Here is a 23993-nt window from a genome sequence, read left to right as displayed (position 1 = left end):
CGCTTTCGTGACTACTCACATTATCAAGGAACTATGAAAGTAAAGCATCCAAGGAAGCTATATAAGGGGTCTGGCCAGCACCTCACTATCAGATATATATATATATATATATATATATATATATATATATATATATATATATATATATATATATATATATATATATATATATATATATATATATATATATATATATATATATATATATATATATATATATATATATATACACACACACACACACACTTGGGACTTTTTTTACACAATAAGAAGAGTGACAAGGATGAAGAGGATAAAACCCTGAAAATATGGTTGTACGTAAACAAGGAGAGAGAGAAAGTAAAGTTAAGTGGCCTGGCCACTTTAGGTGGATCTTAAGTGGTTATGCTTACTATAACGAGTATGGAGGATGGATGTCTAAAAAACAATAACAAATGATGTGTCCTACAGTTTAAGTACTTCTAAGAATTTGAGTTCTGTGAGCGTAAATTTGCATAATCTTGCTTCTAAAGTCAATCTATAGAACATGTAGCCTTGCCACATATTGTGGTTTTGTCCTCTGCCTCAAAGAGCTGAATACCACCAATAAGAATTTACTCTAAACATTTCTGAAGTAGAAGCCGCCTTGACCACCGTTCCTGTTACTGATACAATGAATTCTCCAGCGGGTGCGTCTGGCTGGAGAAAGTTTTGCTGCCTGTTGCTGTTTAAAATGGAGGTAGATAGCCAGTGTGAGGAACCTGGAAATCCACCACTTCTGGAAGTGACTCTTCTGATGATGACATCGAAGGTGAATCAAAAATAGTGACGGGAGAAGCTGGAAATGAATATTATATTTCGTTAACCTGTCCATATTGTTCGTAATGCCAATATTGAAATTGCTATTATCATAATCAGCAGCTATAACTATACTAATTGAGCACCACAATGAAACTCACTGCAAGGCCCGTCCTTGACGTAAGTGATGCTGGCAAATGGGTTGAGACAATCAGCATGATCAAGGAGACATCGATTATTGTAAGTCTCCCCATCACTGCCACACACCAGCTGCACCCTACTGTCGCACCTCCTCTCGCACACTGGTCCTCGAGGTAGAGCGGCCACTGGGAAAGGATAGGTACCAGGATATCCTGGGTTACAAACTAGAAGCTAAGATCTTGGGTAACTTTAAAATGATTGGACAAATATGAGTGAAAATGATTGGGTGTGATTAGTACATGAGGCACTGAAGCAAATTCTTGCGTAGCTTTGGGAAGAGGCTGGACAAATACGTGGGCGGGAATGGGTGGTTTTGATAAAGACCCGTCTTGCATGGGCCAGTAGGCCTGCTGCAGTGTCCCTTCATTCTTTTGTTCTTAAGTTTAAACATTGGTAGAAGACTTATCGGGGACACCGCTTCAAAGTAAACTTAATAATGATGATCATAACATTAAATACTAATAATAAAGATCAACACTCACCACAGGGTCCGTCGAAAGCCTTGGTGAGTTCAGTGTCTCCTGCCGACCTTCTCCTGCAACTAGTTACTTCCAAGAGACACTTGTTTTCGTACGTAATACTGTCAGAGCCACAAACAGGAGAGTAGGTCTCACCGCACACCTCTGGGCAGGCACTGTACGAGGCTCCAAGTGACGCCAGCAAGGGTGACTCGACGGGTCCTGATGGTGACTCAACGGGTACTAATGGTGTTTCGACGGGTCCTGATGGTGACTCAACGGGTACTAATGGTGTTTCGACGGGTGTTGATGGTGATTCGAAAAGTGAAGGTGACTCGACGGGTCCTGATGGTGACTCAACGGGTACTAATGGTGTTTCGACGGGTATTGATGGTGATTCGAAAAGTGAAGGTGACTCGACGGGTCCTGATGGTGACTCAACGGGTACTAATGGTGTTTCGACGGGTATTGATGGTGATTCGAAAAGTGAAGGTGACTCGACGGGTCCTGATGGTGACTCAACGGGTACTAATGGTGTTTCGACGGGTATTGATGGTGATTCGAAAAGTGAAGGTGACTCATCGGGTACTGATGGTGACTTGATAGGTGGTGATTGTGATTGGACAGAAAGTGATGGCGTGTCAACGGATTCAGGAACCTCAGGAAGATTCTCAGTCCCTCCACCTGGGAAATCAAGTGTAATGGGAATGAAGGAATACCAGTACGGTAAAAAAAATATATGTAAGAAGGAAGAAGAAAGAATGGGTGTCAGGACATAATATTACAGCAGACTATCCCAACTCAAAGAAAATTTTTAGCACTTGTGAAAGCAACAGAAAATTCAATGGTGTCTTCTGCTGACGACCGATATCATTTAGTGAGTGTACCATTTTTTTTTTTTGCACTAAACGTAAAAAGTAACCTCAGCTTGCTTTAATTTACGTTATATATTAACTTGATTTTTCTAAGCCACCTTGAAAAATATAATTTGATCTTTGAATTTCAGCAGGATTTTACAAAGGTGCGTTCTTGCCTTACGAATTTACAAACATTTTTCACTAAGGTAATCGAGGTGGTGGACCAAGTTAAAGATTACGATATTGTGTATGTGCTTCAGTAAGGCCTATCATAAAGTTCCACACGGGAGACTGATTAAGAAAGTAGCGGTACGTGGAACAGGAGAAATTATATCTTGGCTAGAGGCATGGCTACCCGATAGGCAACTGATAGTTTGCATTAATGGGGAGAAATCGGAACGGGGACCTGTTCCGAGTGGTGTGCCACGGGGGTCAGTGTTGGGACCCTTGCTGTTCAGTCTTTATAAACGACATTGATGAGGGAATAAATAGCGACGTAAGTTTGCCGATGACAGTAGAAGTGGTCGTCAAATAATTTCTGATGCGGACACAAGAAAGTTACAGGATGGTGTAGACCAAGATAGGTTGATGTTGTGGACGGAGAAGTGGCAGATGCAGTTCAATGCAGACAATTTTAAGGAAGAGGAAATAGCTACGGTACTCCAAGTGAATGAGAAAAAGATCGAGAGGATCTAGTTAACAGCAATTTAAAGCCAAGAAAACAGTGCCTAAGTGCTATAAAGCTAATAGAATTCTTGGCCTCACATGAAGAAATATAAATAACAATGCCCAAAGGTCATACTTCAGTTTTATATATCTATGGTTAGACCTTATTTAGATTATGCTGCTCAGTTCTCTTCTCCATGTTACAGAACTTATAGAAATACGCTCGGAAATATACAGAGAAGAATGATTAAGATGATACCACAAGATATAAAAATTTTGAAATACATGTACATAGAATATTATGATAGAAAAGGGGTAACTAAGGTATTTATTACAACAGAAAGAGTCGTGGAGATTCTTACCACAAGGGCCCATGTATGTGATGTATATTCCCATCTGGCCGGCCCTCCATCGCTTGCAGTTGATCACGTCCAGAAGACATTCATTAGGGTACGTGTTACCATCACTTCCACAAACAGGAAGGTGTATCTTACTGCATTCCTCACGGCATGCAGATGCTTGTTTAATGTCTACTGTCGGCTTGACATCATCTTCAATCAACAAAATTTAGAAATTAATGACATTTTAAGAATTACTGTTATTTAAAAGGAGTGCCTTGACGCCCGTGAAGGGTTCTTAATCTAAGGAAATGCACCTACCATCCAGTTCCTCCCATTCTCCAGGTACTGTGACCTTACTACTTAAGAGCATCAGAATGAATATAATAAAATTATCAGTTGATTTCAAGATATTAACACCTGAGACGCTCCTAGGGGGATACAAAATATTTTGCAAGTGAGGCAAAAGGTAATGTTGGTATATATGGTTGGTTATTGTTCCTGTATACACGGTTATGTAAATAGATCAGAAGTAAGAATCACAGTAAAATCATAGAGAAAGGAATGAATAAAAGTAAATCATAGAAAGAACTAAGAAAGTAAAATAAAAAATCAAAGTAAAATAAGACAAATTAAGAATCAAAGATAAATTAGAGAATCAAGGTAATAAAAAACTAAGAATCAGATAAATTATAGTCAAAAAGTGAGAATCAAAGCAATAGGCAAACAGTAAGAACCACTGCAAATTAATAGGCAAAAAATACAAGAATTAAATTAAAATATATTCCATAAGTACCCACCACAAGAACCTTCACTAACGATGTAGATGCCTCGTCCTCCCAGCTGACGACTTTTACAACTGGCCACATCCAGGAGACACTCATTGTTATAGGTTATGCCATCAGAACCACACACTGGCAGGAGGATCGTAGTACAGTCCCTGTAACAGGAAGTGGATGGCGGAGGGAGGTATTCCTGGCTTGGCTCTGCCGTCTGGTCTACTGCTGCTACAGGAGCTTCTGTCACATCTGTCGCTCCTGCAGAAGGGTTAGTAAAGGGTGGATGGTTGGACGAAACTAGCCAGTTTTTTAAAGTGGTAAGTGGATGGCCGCGGTCAGATGACCAAAAACTCCGGATCATCATATAACTAAGACCCTCGTCAGGAAACACTTGTCCTGTTTCCTGACAAACCTGACCTAACCTAGCAAGCAGTTTAATTAATATTCATGGAGAAAACCGCTAAATCCAAAAAGGTGATTCAAAGCCTAATAATTATGAGGTAATCAGGATTTGAATTTGGAGGGACTCAATATCCATGGACCAAGAGCCCCTTTAGCCAAAAGATTGTTGTATGCAGGCCAAGAATAAAGCTGAAATTGTAAAATAATATAGCATTGAAACTACTTATAGTATAATTAAAAAGTTAAGACCTGAATAACTTAAAAAAAATCTTTTTTTATAAATAGGTGAAGGTGTAAAATTGTAATGACATTAAGTCGCATTTCTATATTCTAAAATTAATTTTCCACTCCCAGTAGGTATACCCGGGGTATATTTATTGTCCATGCAGTGTAATTCATGATAGCATCCTATTAATTTATACATAAGCTGTTGAAGACAAAATGTAAATGATTTAATTATCTCCCAATCTACTTAAAAATAGTTCATTAGCTTGTTTAAAGATTATTTTACGCAGGTGAAACCAACTTACCACAGGCACCCTCAGATACTACTACTACGCCGCTTCCTCCAGCTTCCTTATTCTTGCAGTTTGCTATCTCAAGTAAACACGGGTTGTTGTAGGTGAGGCCGTCGCTGCCACACAAGGGTGAGTAGATCCTGGTGCAGTGCTCAGTGCAGGAGGAGGACGTGACTGGGGCGTCCACCAAGGGGACACTAGGAACCACTGATACATGTTGTGACGGCTCCGGCCCGGGGACAGTTGGTCTTTCTGTTGGATTGTTAACTGGCTTAATAGCCTAGCAACATGTAACCTGTTCACTAACAATCAAGAATAATTTAATCCCTAAAAGTGAATTAAATGGGAGACGGCCAACTTGTTGAAAAAAAAAAAAAAAAAAAAAATTATATATATATATATATATATATATATATATATATATATATATATATATATATATATATATATATATATATATATACAGTATATATATATATATATATATATATATATATATATATATATATATATATATATATATTATATATATATATATATATATATATATATATATATACAGTATATATATATATATATATATAGTATATATATATATATATATATATATATATATATATATATATATATATATATATATACAGTATATATATATATATATATATATTATATATATATATATATATATATATATATATATATTTTTATATATATATATATATATACCGAGACATACACCGTTCAGTGTATACTGTATATACTGTAAACAGGGTATTATTCCAGGCGTGACAAATTTTGATGACTAACTAGTTTAGTCACTTAAGATATAAAGACTACGAAGGGCGTAAATGTGTTCAGGTAATTGTGTTTGAGAATAACGAGGTGAACCTCAGAACAGAACAGAACAGTGGAAAAGTGGGTGGTGCGTTGAGACGTCTGTGGAGACAAAAAAGGCGAATGTTTCAGAGTATGAATGTTATGGGATTTATATGCTGAGGCGAGGAAGTCAGAGGCAGTGATGTAGTGTTTGAGGGCATTGTGTGATGTGAATGTTCTACAGAGAATTCGGAGCATGGAGATCAAAAGGTATAGGGGTTACCAAAAGTAAATTCAGAGGTTCGAGAAGTTGAGGTAGTTTGGGCGCATGGAGCAAAATAGGATGACTAGGAGGGGTATATAAATTTTGGGTAAAGGAGAGTTAGAGGTTCTCTCAGGAAGAGTTAGAGGGACGGGGTAGAGGAGGTTTCCAGTGCTACGGGTTTAACGTCCAACAGGATTGTGTAAGCGCGACAGATCAGGGAGTGAGGTGGCTTTTGTGACCTGACGTGCTGTTAGACTGTGAGCAAGGTTACATTTATGAAGGCAGTCAGGGAAACTGGTTAATTGGATAGCCGGTTAGAGTGCTGTGGCTACACTCTAAAGAATGGTAGAGGATGCTTCAGTTCGAAAGAGTACCTAGAACTGAGATGTCAGTACGCTTCTGACAGGACTAATTGAATGAGTGATGGTAAATACATTTTTTTTTCTGGTAACCCTACCTCGGTTGGAGACTGCCGGGTAACATTACATAAATAACCAGCACATAGGAGAATCTTATGACGACGTTTCGGTCAGATTTGGCCATTAACTAGTCACACAGATGCGTGAAGGGGAGGGAGCAAGTATATATACGAGAGGAGGGGCAGGGCTGGGAATTGTGGAAAGAGAGGAAGTAGCTGCGTAACTGTCAACAGTATTACTTATGTAGTATATATTTCCTAGCAACATTTATAGGCAGGCTCCTACACCACGCTTACCAATATAACGCCTCTATATAACAATCTACAGTTGTTTCCTTCAACCATCGCTCCTCTAGTAGTAGTAGTAGAATAGTAGTAGTAGTAGTAGAAGTAATGCAACAGTGGAAGAAGTGGCAATAAGAAGGAAATAGAGGCAGTGACACAAGTCAGAGAGTGGGTAACAATTCAGGGAACGAAAGGAAGGGTAGATGACAACGTGTCATATACTTTCAATTTGAGACTGTAGACGACTCTGATTGGTATGACTATTATTTTACAGGCTTACCACAGGCACCCTCAGATACTACTACTACGCCGCTTCCTCCAGCTTCCTTATTCTTGCAGTTTGCTATCTCGAGTAAACATGGGTTGTTGTAGGTGAGGCCGTCGCTGCCACACAAGGGTGAGTAGATCCTTGTGCAGTGCTCAGGGCAGGAGGAGGCCGTGACTGGGGCGTCCACCAAGGGGACACTAGGAACCTCTGATACATGTTGTGACGGCTCCGGTCCGGGGAGAGGTGGCCTTTCTGCAGGAGGTGTATTGTTCAGAGAATGACATCCTGATGACTAGTTTAGTTACAATAAAAACAAAGACTCGTGTTAAACAGAAGTGGAATTTGTTTTACATAATGAAATGCTCTTGAATAAGATCAACTTAGCAACTCATTATGTACAACTTTAAGCCCTTTCTATTTAATTTCTCTCACCCTACCCCCCTGAATCCTTCACATCGCTCTCACTCACTCTTACAGAATGAAAGTAAGAATCCCTTAATCTAAAACACAGAAGTGTGAAACTTATTACAATGTTTGCATCAGCATCATTATTTTTATACAACTTGTGTATTTTTGTTCCACGTCAAAATATTTAGCAGTAAATATTGAGTTAAACGGCTCGACTTTGAGCTTAGCGAAAAGTCTAGTAGGTAAATTCTCACCTATCAAATGGGCTCTGCAGTGGAGACAGTTGTATGTTGCGCCGATAAGAAAGGCCCATCCATTGGAATATTAAAAATAAATTAACCCAACCAAGTCTAGATTTAGAGGTAAATTTTAAGTTCGGATTGCATTAATACACTTAATATGGGAGAATTTATATACTAAGAAAAATTCGAGCTCTGAACCCACTGACCAACTCAACAATTACTTAATTTTATATGAAAATATTTTAATTGAGGTTTGATCCGCGAAAGTTGCTTACCGCAAAGGCCTTCGTAGGCGACGCTTACTCCAGTTCCTCCTGTCTCCCTGTTCCTGCAGTCAGCCGCCCCGAGGATACACAAGTTGTTGTACGTTACACCGTCACTGCCACACACGGGGGTATATATCTTAGTGCACTGTTCCTTGCAAGACGATCTTGGGGGAGAAACAGGAGAGGAATCTCCAACTGCAGAGACAACTGGATGATCGTCTTCAGCAGCAACACGATCCACAACTACAAGGCCAGAAGGATCCCCTACACAAGACCCAGCTATATTAAAACTTAACTAAAATACCTCTTTGGGTGACATATCAGTTTCTTATGCGAGGTTTTAAGGTAAAATTAGAAATATATAATAGCTCTTGCATACAAAGCAGTGCAAGAATTAAAAGTGGGATGGCAGTGTGTTGTGAGTTGTTTTTAATTATGAGTTTGTTTCTGATCTACTTTCAGTGGAATGACAGACACAACAAACCAACTTACCACATGCACCTTCAGATACAAGTACTACGCCGCTTCCTCCAGCTTCCTTATTCTTACAGTTGGCTATCTCAAGTAAACACGGGTTGTTGTAGGTGAGGCCGTCGCTGCCACATACGGGTGTGTAGATCCTGACGCATTGCTCAGGGCAGGAGGAAGCTGTGGTTGGTGTGTCCACCAAGGGGACACTAGGAACCTCTGATTCATGTCCTGACGGCTTCTGCCCGGGAACAGTTGGTCTTTCTGTGGAACAATGTCTCGTTCAAGGCATGACAAATTTTGATGACTGGCTCAGTTACTTAAATATGAAAATATACAGACTCGTGGCATACAGGACAACTGGCATTTGAAATATAAAATACACTTATTTCGTATAGATTTAGCTTCTACTGCACATAAGTATATAAAATTCCTGTTTCACTCAAGTGGGTTTTGAAACATTAAAATTCTAGCTATCGCAACTTAAAGGACAAAAAACATCAAATCAATTTCAACAAAGGGATTCGTCTTGAGAAGTACAGAAACTTTTATACAAGTTTTCAAACGACATGATTAAGAGGTATTAAGTTAGCAGTGAACCAGTATTTTCTACGATTAAAATCTCCCCTCAAGGAAGGTTCCTTGATGTTGGTGAGGGGCTCTTGATTTAGGGAATTGGATCTGTGCTCCAGTTCCCCGAATTAAGCCTGAATGTTTTCCACATCCCCCCCCCAGGCACTGTATAATGCTACTGGTTTAGCGCTTCCCCCTTTATAATAATAATAATAATAATAATAATAATAATAATAATAATACGATTAAAATCTAGGAAAAAACCAACCCAGTCAGGAGTCCATCCGGCAAACCTACCAGTGCTTGTAAAAAATATTGTACATTAAACTGATGCAAATATTTTTTTTTCACAACATGAGAATTCGTGTTACACGTCAAAATATTCTATACTGATTTGATTTCGTATGAAAATAAAGCCGATACTGTCTTGGCAAAAGTTGCTTACCGCAAAGGCCCTCGTAGGCGACGCTTACTCCAGTTCCTCCTGTCTCCCTGATCCTGCAGTCAGTCGCCCCGAGGATACACAAGTTGTTGTACGTTACACCGTCACTGCCACACACGGGGGTATATATCTTAGTGCACTGTTCCTTGCAAGACGATTTTGGGGGAGAAACAGGAGAGGAATCTCCAACTGCAGAGACAACTGGATGATCGTCTTCAGCAGCAACACGATCCACAACTACAAGGCCAGAAGGATCCCCTACACAGGGACCAATTAAATTAAAACTTAACTAAATTATAACTGTATTAGCAAAGTACCTCTTTGGGTAACATATTGGTTTCTTATAACGAGCTTTTTAAGGGAAAATAAAAATATATAATAGCACATGAATACAAAACAGAATATAAGAATAAAAAGTGGGATGACAGTGTGTCGTGGATTGCTTTTAAATGGTAAATTTGTTTCTGATCTACTTTCAGTGGAATGACAGACACAACAAACCAACTTACCACATGCACCTTCAGATACAAGTACTACGCCGCTTCCTCCAGCTTCCTTATTCTTGCAGTTAGCTATCTCAAGTAAACACGGGTTGTTGTAGGTGAGGCCGTCGCTGCCACATACGGGTGTGTAGACCCTGACGCATTGCTCAGGGCAGGAGGAAGCTGTGGTTGGTGTGACTGTAGTGTCCACCAAGGGGACACTAGGAACCTCTGATTCATGTCCTGACGGCTTCTGCCCGGGAACAGTTGGTCTTTCTGTGGAACAATGTATCGTTCAAGGCATGACAGATTTTGATGACTGGCTCAGTTACTTAAATATAAAAATATACAGACTCGTCGCATACAGCACAATTGACTTTTGCAATATCAAAATACACTTATTCCATATACATTTAGCGTCTATTTCACATAAATACATATTTGGCTCAGAACATTATGAAACATTAAAATGTTACTTTTTTATAAATTCTAGGTATTACAATTTTAAGGGCACAAAAAATCATATCATTTTCATTGCAAATGTTCGTCTTGAGAACTACACCCCTCAAGGAAGGTTCCTTGATGTTGGTGAGGGGCTCTTGATCTAGGGAATTGGATCTGTGCTCCAGTTCCCTGAATTAAGCCTGAATACCGTCCACATCCCCCCCACAGGTGCTGTATATTCCTACGGGTTTAGCGTTGCCAGTAACGAAAGATAACAAATGTGCTTCAACTTTAATTAAGAACACTATTTAGGAGAATAAATGCAACGTTTTCTTGTTAATGCACTTACAGCTTCGAACAAATTAAAAAAATTGCTTCTTATCTGGACTGTCAGTACAACATCCACAATAGTACACAAAATATGCGTGTTCACTCCGTTCACTTATGTAAACGAAAGACCATTCTCAACTCCCAAAACATGTATATAAGCTATTAAACTAGTTCCAGTGGCTGTTACAATACAGAGTCTATCTCAGAGAGATACTCACCACAGCGGCCCTCGTAGGCGATGCTCAAACCACTTCCTCCTTTCTCCTTCCTCTTGCAGTCTTCCGCCTTCAGGATACAAGGGTTGTTGTAGGTGACACCGTCACTCCCGCACACGGGGATGTAGATTTTAGTGCACTGCTCTTTGCAGGATGATACTGGAGCAGCAACAGAAGGCTGCTCACTTCCAGAGACATCCGGAGCCCCTAGGTCAGGACGGAGGGGAAACTCGGCTAAATTAAGTCATTAGGCTACTCTAGTAGCCTCTCTTGACCCACCCACCCAACAAAATTTTCACTGATTCGGAAATTTTTTTTATGAAGATTAGTGATTATTCATTTGGTATAGAATCTCTCTTAATTTGAATGTAGTGAAAGAAGCATTGTATATACATAGAGTGGTGTATATCTCAGTGTATGTACACTTATAGCTTGCTTCAATTCCTGTATCCTAATGTATTAAAGTATTCTTGATTGGTGATGTACAGTTGACATACAGCCTTAATTGCTGTATCGGATGTAGAACCAGCTTTTACAAATGAAATTCAACAAAAATATTCTCGTTGAAATACCGAGATAAGATATGTATGTCTTCGTTACAAATAAAGCTGTTTCCTATTAGGAATAATGAATATTCTTAATAAATTGTCAGGAGGGTTGTCCCGAATTCTAATACCTGGACTTAATATCCAACTTAACAGAGTAACAGGTATGATGTTTATAAGTCACGGTGCAAATGGAATTAAAAAAAAAAATCAGCAGCTCACCACAGGGACCCTCAGCAACTGACACGACGCCGATTCCTCCGGCCTCTTTATTCTTGCAGTTTGCTATTTCGAGTAAACACGGATTGTTGTAAGTGAGGCCGTCGCTGCCACATAAGGGTGTGTAGATCCTGCCGCAGTGCTCAGGGCAGGAGGAGGCCGTGACGGGGGTGTCCACCAAGGGGACACTGGGAACCTGATGTCCTGACGGCTGTAAGTCGAGTCCTGTTGCTTGCTCTGTGGAGAACAGTTCGTCTTTGTCAACTTAAGTTATTTAGGGTTCTGATAACCAAAATGGAATATCGATATCGCACAAATAGACATCCATAGAGGTGTTACAATAGTATCATTCACCTCTTGGAATCATTATAATTGTGAATGTCTCTCAGTGGAATTGTTAAAGCCACGGGCTGGCGAAACGTCTTCACAATAAAGATACCAGGTGTTGCACATGTGACAACACCTGTTGCACATGTGAAAACACCTGGTGTTGGGTGTTGTAAACCACTAATGCATTACATTACATTACAACCGTAGTTTCTGTTAATACATCAGTGCAATGCAAAACCAAGGATACAATTTTTTATGGGATAGAAATAAAAATATAATTAATTTAGTTTACCTCACCCACCGTTTCTCACTGAAGTAGGGTGGTCCAAAGAAGAAAAAACCTTTATCATCATTCACTCTTTAGCTGTCTTTCCAGAGGAGCACAGATATCGCGGTTCAGTTTTGACTCACAGAACTGCAACGTCTCTACCCCACTCCGAGTGCTGGCCTTGTACGCCATGACCTCATAAACTAAATCCTTGCTAACCGATTTCCCAGAGTCCTTACATGGATACTACAATCCAGTCCTTACACAGATATTTATTACAATCCCCCAGAGAATAGGGGATGAATAAATACAGGAGAAAGAGTAAGAACACTGATTATGAAATAATATTCAAACTATGTTCATCACGAAGGAAATAATAACAAGCCCGTGTTTACTCACCACAAAAATCTGCTCGTTGCTCTACTATACCAACGCCTCCCTGCCGCTTGTCCCAGCAGTTTGCCAGGTTGAGACGACAGATGTTGTTGTATATACGCCCATTACTACCACACACAGGCGCTGACACCTGTGTGCAGGTGTCGGAGCATGGAGACTCCTCTCTTACGTCTACTACATCCAGGGGAAGGTCGTCACCATTTGATTCTTCCGCAGGACCAAGGTCGACAGGTTGTGGCTCGACTAGAGAGGGTGAAGGGGCGACGGGGACTGGTGGAGACGGGGGATCGACAGGGATTTGCTCTTCTGAAGGAATAGAAACTTGAATGATTACCTAACTGGTTTATGGAATGGCCATTTTAGGTATGGGGTTATTGTATTTGTCAGGAGAAATGGTAGAATGTCTTCCAGCTTGACCCAGTCAATGGAACTCTTGGTCATATTAATGAGGCCTTTAGCTGGCACACCAGTCCAGCCCATAACAAATGTAGCCTAATATGACGTGACGGTAAGTTCTACGACCAGTATTTTAAAAAAGCAAGGTACACTACACAGTAATGCCCTACTCCTACCACTATTAAAAAATAGCAAGGTACACTACACAGTGGTGTCCTAGGATTGATGACTGTTTCTGACTGATAAATTAACTGAATTACTCCCTCCAGGCGTTACATAATAACAATATATTACATACGTTGAGCTGAAGCAGCTATTCTCGTACCTCAGTCTGTTTCATAGCCACTTTCTCCCCACATCCCTAGTCCCAGGATGCCTCACACACAACAGTCGACTAGCACCCAAGTACCTGGTTACTACTTAGACAATGACATTCCTTATGTAAGGAATAAAACTCGGAGCCTATTGCTTGTCAGCAGAGTAATCTAACCACTGAATTACAGGTTGCCATTCTTCCGAGGGACTTCGATTAACTGTGTATTTTGTGTATTTTTTAATGTATGAAGTACTTGAAGGAACGCTCACCACAGCGTGCCTCGTACAAGATGTTTATCCCCCTGCCACCTGTCTCCTTGTTCTTGCAGTCTGCCACCTCCAGGAGACACTTGTTGCTGTACGTGACGCCATTACTACCACACACTGGGAAGTAGATCTTACTGCATTTCTTCTTGCAGGTAGACACTGAAACAGCAACAGGACCAGGAGGGAAGGACTCCCCAATTCCAGAAACAATAGGATCCCTAGTATCTGGACTCGCTATCTCCCCGGTTCCAGAGGCAACAGGGTCCTCGACTCCAGTGCCAACGTCACCCTCATCTGTCGCAGACAAAATTATAAAAGTGATTCATTTGTTTTATTTTTTGTTTGTGACGTTCTTTGAAAACTACTGAAAGATATAGAACATGAACAAGTTGTGTACTGTAACGTCATTTTGTTTATAGTAAGTCAATAATGACGACGAGGACGAGGAAGACGACAAGAGCTGTCATGAGATGGGAAGGAAGAAGAATGAGGAAGGATGGAAATACTGGAAAAGGATGGGAGGGAGGAGGAGAGGAGGAAAAAAAAAGGCAAGTGGCCCAATCACTTTGGGACATGTGGTACAGAAGTACTGCAAGCGTGGATGGAGATGTATGACAGACGACAGTACTTGGCTCACAAGGAGGGGATGACAAAGACGGCGGCAGGAGTTGGGAGGGTCAGGAGGCAACCAGCAGGATGAAGTGTATAGTTGATGGTCGTGGGAGGCTTCTTCAACTGGTGTCCCAGAACGTAAATCAATAAGAGGTACAAGAATCTGGTTCATTCATTCAAGTTACCACATAACTGCTTGTTGTATGCTAATCATGCTGTTACACCTGCATGCTAATCATCGGTGGTCTTTTGCTTGTTTTGTTCGTAGATCTAAAAGAGTCTTTTCTGAAACAGGTCTTTGACATATGACCCTTTCAGTGCAGAAACAGCACACAATGGCCAATCAGAGGTAGTTTGTGCCCTTCATTTAAAAACTACACAGGATTGCAACACCGTATATGTCGTTTGGTTCGTCTGGGTCTATGTCATATGATGTCTCATTCAGTAGTTAACTAGCCTAACTTAGCTGGGTTTTACACTCCACTCAAATAGCCAAGAATCACCAAATAACAGGCAAAGCAAGAAGAAAATACTGACTTGTTTGGGGGATGTGTTGTCCCAAACATAAATAAGTATAGTTTTACTAAAGTATAAAGACTATGGAATCATATCTTTATTAAGAAATGATTAAGCTACCTACCACAAGGACCCTCTGACACAATTGTTATCTCAGGACCTCCTGCCTGTTGGGACAAGCAAGATGCCAGTTCATAGGTACACCGGTTGTTATAGGTTTTCCCGTTGCTGGCACACAGAGGCAAGTAGATCCGGGTGCAGGCAGCACGGCACACCGGAGCAGCATCCTCGCCTCCTGCACCACCTTCCTCGTGAACTGGAGCAGGAGTCGGGGAGATGGGAGTGTGGGTGACTGATTGGTCAGGGATGGAGGGTTGTGGTGAGGTTATGGATGGTGGTAGTGGCGGTGGCGTACCAGGGAGAGGTACAGGTACCAATTCCGGTGCTCTTACTGTTGAAAACATACAAATGTAAATAAAAGCGACGTACAAAATCAATGCACAACAACATCATGTCACACATTCTCTCATACAAAACCTTTGACAAAAACACAGAATGATGAGAATATTGTTTATTACTAGGTTGTGAGAAAGTTTCTGATGCGATGCCACACAGTACTTAACAAATCGATGAAGACCAGAGGGATAAAATCACCAGTATGACCATGGACCATGGATAAGAGATTACTAAATAATAGAAAACAGAATACTGTAAGAGATAAAGCATCCGGAAGGGAGAATGTAACTAGGAATTTGCAAAAAAAAAAAAAAAATGGGGAGAAAAACTGAAGAGAACGACAGAAGCTGGAGGGAGACTTTAACAGTCTTTAGGAACGTCCAAACTAATAAATGATGGCAAACACATCAAAAAGCATGAAGCTTTATCAAGCTTTGTAAAGTCCTCTTTGAGCGAAGCATTGATAAAGTTTTTACGTTATTTCATGTGTATTTGTTATCTACATATCGGCTCACTGTCTCTTCTATCAAATTGATAGTTACCGAGTATCATCTAGAGATGATACTCATCTCTAGATGAGTATCGTCTAGATAATATCATCTAGATAAAAAAATCAGACAAAAAAGAACCTAGAGATAACAATTATCCGAATTTATGCCTAGAAGAATACATTAACAAAATATTACCTAGAAGAATACATTAACAAAAATATTACCTAGAAGAATACATTAACAAAAATATTACCTAGAAGAATACATTAACAAAATATTACCTAGAAGAATACATTAACAAAACATTACCTAGAAGAATACATTAACAAAACATTACCTAGAAAAATACATTAACAAAATATTACCTAGAAGAATACATTAACAAAATATTACCTAGAAGAATACATTAACAAAATATTACCTAGAAGAATACATTAACAAAATATTACCTAGAAGAATACATTAACAAAATATTACCTAGAAGAATACATTAACAAAATATTACCTAGAAGAATACATTAACAAAATATTACCTAGAAGAATACATTAACAAAATATTACCTGCAGTTCAGGCTAAGACTAAAATATTTGATTAGTGTATACCTTGGGAAACGCTTGAATTCTTTTAATAAACAGACCAACAACTTCACGGTAGGCTACTGTGAAGGGACCCACGGAGAAATACCTTGACAAGACCCTTTAAAACCCACCACAGTGGCCGAAGCTGGCCCTGACGAGGTCTGGGTTGATGCAGACAGCGTTGGAAAAGGAGCACTGGTTCGTGTATATAACCCCGTCGCTTCCACAGACGGGAGCATAGTTGAAGGGACATAACTGCTGACATTGCTTGGTCACGGGGCTTCCTTCTTCAGGTGGAGAGGCTTCTGGAGTTGTTGTTGGTGCTGGTGATGTGGTTGGTTGTGTCACAGGAGGAGCTGGGGAGGAAGAGGAGGATTTCGCTGTGGTGCTCCAGGCTATACGAGGGCAGTGAGCACAGCCAGAGAACTAACCTATATCTCCAGTAATATCTTAGTCTTTGCAACATCTATGAAGGAACTCATTGATAACTGGTAAACTTGGCAGTTTTTACAGATATTTCAGGAAATAAACTGAAAGACACAAGTATTTACATGTATTAAAAGCTGGTATATAATTCCGCACTGGTGGTTTACCAGTGTAATACTTTTTGTCTTAGCGATATAATCACTTTCAGCAAGTCCTTCACTGCCAGCAAGAACCAAACACACAAGACATTACAGTGATGTTATTGAAAACTGGATTAACGTTTTTATAAGGGATGAAAAATTTATTGTGGAAAATCAGGACCGTAGCCTTAACAAATTCTCAGGGAGGGGCAGGTGGAGGCTGCAGTTATAAGAGGCTATCCCTCATTTAATACTAACTTAGGGCCTGACTTTATTTAATGGTAACATTTCACCATTACCTTATTATTATTTAAGTATATTATACTTTTTCCTTCAAAATTCAATACAAGATGAGGTGATTATAGGTCCCTACCTTGAAGCCTTTCCCATTTCGCCCATCCAAGAGAAAAAAGGCTACGGCCCTAAAAAATGTTACATAAATAAAGGCATATTTTCCATCTATCAAGTACCCACCCTCTGTACATTATTAAAACAAAGCTTTTAGTTAGTAAAGGTAATCTGAGTAAGTACATTTACTTAGGTTAGCTTGACAGAGCTTATTTACACACATACACATAACTAACCCTTCCAAGGTGGCCGCTTGAATGCCAGTAAAGGACACTTGCTCCAAGGAATTTGAGCTTCCCTCGTCCTCGAATACAATGATAATAGTGATAATCTTTCAGAGACACTAGTCTTGATGCACTAGGTGAGAGCATGTCACCTGTTGCTAACAATCTTCTAGTAATTTTGCATGTTACCCTACAAGTCACAGCAAAATAAAGAACGTAGGCACAGGTACAGAAAAAACTACCCTTGATACATTTTACATTACAGAATCATTATTTATTATACAAAGAAAAGTGGGACAAGTTTCATGCTGGACAAGTATATTATTGCACATTACCGAGCCGTAGTGTATTATTACATAAATGCAAAAAAGACACTCCTCCCTTCCTGCAGCCTCACCTGCAAGGTGTAACCTTGAACTGGTCCATGACACTACTGGCATTGGCATAGTTAGGTAAGTTATTCCAGTCCTGTATGGATGAATACAAGCGGAGTTTTGATGCTCGGCTGCATGAAGTAAGTACTGCAGATGAGTTGACTTTCCCTAATGCTGTTCCTAACTCTTTACAAACCTCATGTAAGATCGTCTGGTTACAGGTTGCTGGCGGCAGTGTTGAAGAATGGCCCTCGTGTGGGTTTTAAACCCAATCACCAGCTTTAATGACCCCCGTGTTACAGATATAGATTAAACCCAATTAATCAACCTTAATGGGATCGACTAAACCGAATTAATCAACCTCGGTGAGGCTGATTAATGGGATCTGTAATACATCTAGTACTCGACGGCCATTACCGTTAGTAACTGAGTTTAGAAGCTTATGTATTAGTTGTTTTACTGTATATATCACTGCTGTTTAAGCTTGACATTGCTACAGTGGTAAACTGTTTGTCAGGAAGACTGGGAAAATTAATTCTGACGTATATCTGAGTCATACGATGATCATTCACGGAGGGTTGGTCACTCGACAGAAGCCTTCCGCTGGCTAACTGGTCAACCCCGTTAACAAGCAAAAATATATGCCAACTACCTAAAAAATAAGCGGTATTATTTTATTTTTCTCTTTCGTAACGCGATGAACATTAAGGCTGCATGTCGCCTGTTACCTCCCTGTAGAGGAGATTGAAGTATACTCTCAGTATATATACAATAATGAGAGGCTTCGACAAGGTGGATAATGACAGGATGTTTCAGAGATGGGACACAGCAACGAGGGGTCACAGCTGAAAGTTGAAGACTCAGATGAGTCACAGGGATGTTAGGAAGTATTTCTTCAGTCACAGAGTTGTCAGGAAGTGGAACAATCTGGAGAGTGATGTAATGGAGGCAGGATCCATACATAGCTTTAAGAAAATATACGATAAAGCTCATGGAGAAGGGAATAGACCTAGTAGTGAACAGCGAAGAGACGGGGCCAGGAGCTGTGAATCGACCTCTGCAACCACATATACACACATACATACCTCTCAGTGTATAAAACCTTTATTTTAACGCAATATATCTCGATTATCACCAAGTTATGCCTTGCACCACACTGCTCACTTCAATGTAGCTTTTTGTTCAAGTTTTCACAAGTCTACCCTGAAGCAGACAGTCAAGGTAGACCAGTCTACCCTGAAGCAGACAGTCAAGGTAGACCAGTCTACCCTGAAGCAGACAGTCAAGGTAGACCAGTCTACCCTGAAGCAGACAGTCAAGGTAGACCAGTCTACCCTGAAGCAGACAGCCAAGGTAAGACCAGTCTTCCTGGAATTTCTAGACCGAACCTTGACTAGCTAAGAACCAGTAAAATGTTTTTAAAGGCATTCAGATCAATCATTTTCTTCCATAGATCACATTATCAAGGTTTGCTACCACAGTTACATATATCTGCTTCAGAGTCGAGCATCTGTCAACACTGCACGATTAAAAACCTCAATTTTTTCTCTGCATTTCTACTGTCCTCGGTATATGTTCTCTGGTTGGCGTAACGTCTCGTCAAAAATTATACCCAGGAGTTGAACTTGTGTGTTATTCATCAATTTGTCGGTACTGTGTACCATTAATGTAAGAATCATAAGTTGATTCTGGTGGCTTAAGTTCCCGCTTCACACACGGAGGGCCCGGGTTCGATTCCCGGCTGGTGAAAACATTTCGACGTGTTTCCTTACACCTGTTGTCCTGTTCACCTAGCAGCAAATAGGTACCTGGGTGTTAGTCGACTGGTGTGGGTCGCAATCTGGGGGACAAGATTGAGGATCACAATGAAAATAAGTTAGACAGTCCTTGATGACGCACTGACTTTCTTGGGTTATCCTGGGTGGCTAACCCTCCAGGGTTAAAAATCCGAACGAAATCTTATCTTATCTTAAGTAGAGGACTGATATAAATATATAAAAAAAACACACAGGATAAATGAAGATAGGGGAGGTGACCCTAACGTTGCATAACTTAAGAGGGTTAGGTGTATACTTGCGAAGGACGAGTCTCAACTCCTGGACCCTTCTCTCAAGTACTCACGAACGGTCACACAGTATTCCTGTTTAAGCTAGTTCACATAGTGGTATGGATACGGCTCTCAAACAACAAGCCATTTAGGAAAATGCAACTTTCTATCTCCCATTGTGAGACTGAATCGAGGCCGTGTATAGATGTACAGGGTTGATTAATTCATGACTTGAAATTGATTATCATTATTTCGAGTAGAGGGAGAAAAAAATATACAATACGCAGAGGAAACTGAAGTAGACCTTTTTTTTTTCGTGGGGAAAGGCCATGAGGTTTATGGTCTGAGGGAGTTGTAGCCTGTCTGTCTAGACCTGATCCTGGTGACCTTGCAGTAACGTTGTTACCTGGTGAAAGTTCCACAGCTATAATCAGTGGCACACCCACAGGGAAGGAGGAATAAAGAGGAGCCTTATCCCTGGAAGGTGCTGCCAGCAGGGAAGGAGGAATAAAGAGGAGCCTTATCCCTGGAAGGTGCTGCCAGCAGGGAAGGAGGAATAAAGAGGAGCCTTATCCCTGGAAGGTGCTGCCAGCAGGGAAGGAGGAATAAAGAGGAGCCTTATCCCTGGAAGGTGCTGCCCCATGAAGGAGGAATAAAGAGGAGCCTTATCCCTGGAAGGTGCTGCCAGCAGGAAAGGGGGAATAAAGAGGAGCCTTATCCCTGGAAGGTACTGCCAGCAGGGAAGTGGGAGTAAAGAGGAGCCTTATCCCTGGAAGGTACTGCCAGCAGGGAAGGGGGAATAAAGAGGAGCTTTATCCCTGGAAAGTGCTCCCAGCAGGGAGGGGGAACTAAGGAGGAGCCTTATCCCTGGAAGGTGCTCCCAGCAGGGAGGGGGACTAAGGAGGAGCCTTATCTCTGGGAGGTGCTGCCACAGGGAGGGGGACTAAAGAGGAGCCTCATCCCAATTAAGTTCACCCACAGGGGAGACGAAAGAACCTCATCCGTATTGTATTAGTAATAGTAGTAGTATTTCATGGGGAATAGTTAAACCCATGGAGCTATACCTGCATCTGGGGAATGATAGGTAATCAGACAGTAGTTTTAAAAGATCAGAGGTGATTAATAAGGCCAGATTAATGTCAAGGTGATGGGGTTCAAATGCCATTAATAACGCTACATCGCACGAATTATTATTAGTGTTACTAGTATTATTATCACAGCTGCCAGTAGGTGGCGCTGCTCCTTTATTTTCACCTATAGTAACTTTTACAGGGTAAACTTTAATAAAGAAGTTAATAAATATTACATGAAAGTTATTTATCAGTTTTAATATAATTTAAAACTGTCATAAGCGATATATGATTTCCTGAAAATAATGTACGTAAGAATTATAACAGTTACCGCCCACAGATGGGTATGGGGTGCATAATGAAGGTATTAAATTAACAGTTATAATCATAGCCATGATTTTTAGAGGTGGAGTGGTAAGCCAGCGGAAGGCCTCGGTCAGATGACCAAAAGTTTCAGTTGTGGGTCATCATATGACTAAAACCCGCGTCAGAAAACACTTTTCCTTTAAGAAACTGAACCAAGGCTCATCAGTTTCCCAAGTACAGGATGATCTTTACAGTTTTAGGGGTTTTCTCTTGATATATTATTATTATTATTAGTAGTAGTAGTAGTAGTAGCATGTGATGGTGGTATTTTATTCGTTAGGAAAGACCTGTATCTTTTTGGTTGAAGAGTTAATGGGGGTTCAAAGGTTATCGATTACACACAGGGTCATTAAGGCTTCAACACGTTATGAATACTTTAATACCTAAAATTTGAGGTTAAAGTAAACTAACTATATTTAATATACACTGGGAGATATGTACCTCACTCCGTGTAATTATCATTATCTTGGTAAATGGTACTGGTAATTTTCCCTCAGTTTAACTCTGGTTACTCTTATATTTTTCGAGTATAATAATAATAATTATTATAATAAAATTTCGTCAGTGAGAAAGTTTTTTGACATTGGTGGTAGTTACTGGATGACGAGTTGATGGTAGTTACTGGATGACGAGTTGATGGTAGTTACTGGATGACGAGTTGATGATAGTTACTGGATGACGAGTTGATGATAGTTACTGGATGACGAGTTGATGGTAGTTACTGGATGACGAGTTGATGGTAGTTACTGGATGACGAGTTGATGGTAGTTACTGGATGACGAGTTGATGGTAGTTACTGGATGACGAGTTGATGGTAGTTACTGGATGACGAGTTGATGGTAGTTACTGGATGACGAGTTGATGGTAGTTACTGGATGACGAGTTGATGGTAGTTACTGGATGACGAGTTGATGGTAGTTACTGGATGACGAGTTGATGGTAGTTACTGGATGGCGAGTTGATGATAGTTACTGGATGACGAGTTGATGATAGTTACTGGATGACGAGTTGATGGTAGTTACTGGATGACGAGTTGATGGTAGTTACTGGATGACGAGTTGATGGTAGTTACTGGATGACGAGTTGATGGTAGTTACTGGATGACGAGTTGATGGTAGTTACTGGATGACGAGTTGATGATAGTTACTGGATGACGAGTTGATGATAGTTACTGGATGACGAGTTGATGATAGTTACTGGATGACGAGTTAACTAGCAAACAAACAATCGTGTCGTTAAGATTTCGTCCCCTCAGGGAAGGTTCCTTGATGTTGGTGGGGGGCTCTTGATTTAATGTTGACATGACTGTTTTTCTCATATATATATATATATATATATATATATATATATATATATATATATATATATATTTATATTTATATATATATATATATATATATATATATATATATATATATATATATATATATATATATTTATATACATTTATATATATATATATATATATATATATATATATATATATATATATATATATATATATATAACTTTCGGTATACATATTCTTTTTGCCTAATAGCGCATTGTCGTTTTCTGTATGACCAATGACCTTGTACCATTTATCAAGTGACCCAGAAGAGACAATTCGACCCTCCCACTTTGTTTTAAACTGTACAATGAGCTGGATGACCACTGCAGTTTTAACTCTTCCCCATAAATATGGTGGCAATAATTTTAATAATGTACTTACGAGCACCTGTTCCCCTGTGATTTCTTAATCAGTGACCGGGTCATCTGCCTAAAAAAAACCAGCATCAAGCGACATTTTCCCCGGACGAAGCAAATATCATCAAGACTAGTAGCTATTACGAGAGGAGAAAACACTCAGAACTTCAACAAACCAGCCTGAAGGTCACCTATTCTGACCTTTCGTAGTGACCAACTGGAGTAGCGTAATTGATGGTGCAGGAATACCATCGTTTAAATTTAGTTTCAATTAGTGTTTTTTTCATCAGTTACAGCTACTGTAATGACTGGAGGATCCTGTGTATCCATATTAAAACACAGAAAACTGTAGTCATATATTTTTTTATGCTTGAGAGATTACGCTTGACTTTTTAAAGCAATTATAACTGTAACTCAGCAATTATAGCCGTGACTCAGGGATTATAGCTGTGAACTCAACAATTATAGCTACGACTCTGACCTTGTCGTTTGTGTTCAGGGAAGACTTTGGGGGGGAGGAGGAGACAGTCCAGTTCCCTGTATCAAGAGCCCTTCTTCCCCACTATTAAGGTATCCCCTCCTTTAAAATCAAGATTGTAGAATTGAGAGGGGCCTTTTACAAGTTAATTACCCAAGCAATTTATATTTCCTTGTTCAATAGACAATTCCAGCCTAGATACAGATCAGGAATTGACAACAGACAAGTTTAAGCCATTTATCGGTACACTATCTGGAGTTTATCTGGAGAGAGTTCCGGGGGTCAACGCCCCCGCGGCCCGGTCTGTGACCAGGCCTCCTTAGGTCAGTGTCCCAGGATGCGACCCACACCAGTCGACTAACACCCAAGTACCCATTTTACTGATGGGGAACATAGACAACAGGTGGAAAGAAACACGTCCAATGTTTCTACTCTGGCTGGGAATCGAACCCAGACCCTCGCCGTGTGAAGCGAGAGCGTTAACCACCAGGCCACCAGAGCAAGAGTTGTCGCTAAACAATTTGAT

The 23993-nt window shown here is 40.2% G+C and overlaps 1 protein-coding gene across 3 annotated transcripts in view; it reads right to left on the bottom strand.

The window, feature by feature from the left end:
* Window positions 1–228: 228 nt before the first annotated feature.
* LOC128698584 (agrin-like) overlaps window positions 229–23993 on the bottom strand; it is a 44048-nt gene continuing 20283 nt past the window's right edge. Inside the window, exons 3-19 of one of the 3 annotated variants that reach the window (XM_070103840.1) lie at window positions 16440–16664; window positions 14907–15233; window positions 13658–13948; window positions 12680–12982; window positions 11686–11919; window positions 10922–11125; window positions 9957–10205; window positions 9451–9705; window positions 8457–8696; window positions 7974–8228; window positions 7061–7300; window positions 5009–5248; window positions 4098–4334; window positions 3322–3510; window positions 1461–2120; window positions 939–1103; window positions 229–817 (exon numbers count right to left, since the gene is read on the bottom strand). In XM_070103840.1, coding sequence (XP_069959941.1) covers window positions 708–817; window positions 939–1103; window positions 1461–2120; window positions 3322–3510; window positions 4098–4334; window positions 5009–5248; window positions 7061–7300; window positions 7974–8228; window positions 8457–8696; window positions 9451–9705; window positions 9957–10205; window positions 10922–11125; window positions 11686–11919; window positions 12680–12982; window positions 13658–13948; window positions 14907–15233; window positions 16440–16664 — 4424 coding nt within the window. In that variant the 3' untranslated portion in view covers window positions 229–707. The remainder of the gene's footprint in view (window positions 818–938; window positions 1104–1460; window positions 2121–3321; window positions 3511–4097; window positions 4335–5008; window positions 5249–7060; window positions 7301–7973; window positions 8229–8456; window positions 8697–9450; window positions 9706–9956; window positions 10206–10921; window positions 11126–11685; window positions 11920–12679; window positions 12983–13657; window positions 13949–14906; window positions 15234–16439; window positions 16665–23993) is intronic. The other 2 variants (XM_053790906.2, XM_070103841.1) reach the window with 2 other exon arrangements.

Source organism: Cherax quadricarinatus, chromosome 88, assembly GCF_038502225.1.
Source record: "Cherax quadricarinatus isolate ZL_2023a chromosome 88, ASM3850222v1, whole genome shotgun sequence".
NCBI lineage: Eukaryota > Metazoa > Arthropoda > Malacostraca > Decapoda > Parastacidae > Cherax > Cherax quadricarinatus.
The sequence above is the reverse complement of the archived record's forward strand: the minus strand, read 5'-3'. Positions and strand labels throughout refer to the sequence as shown.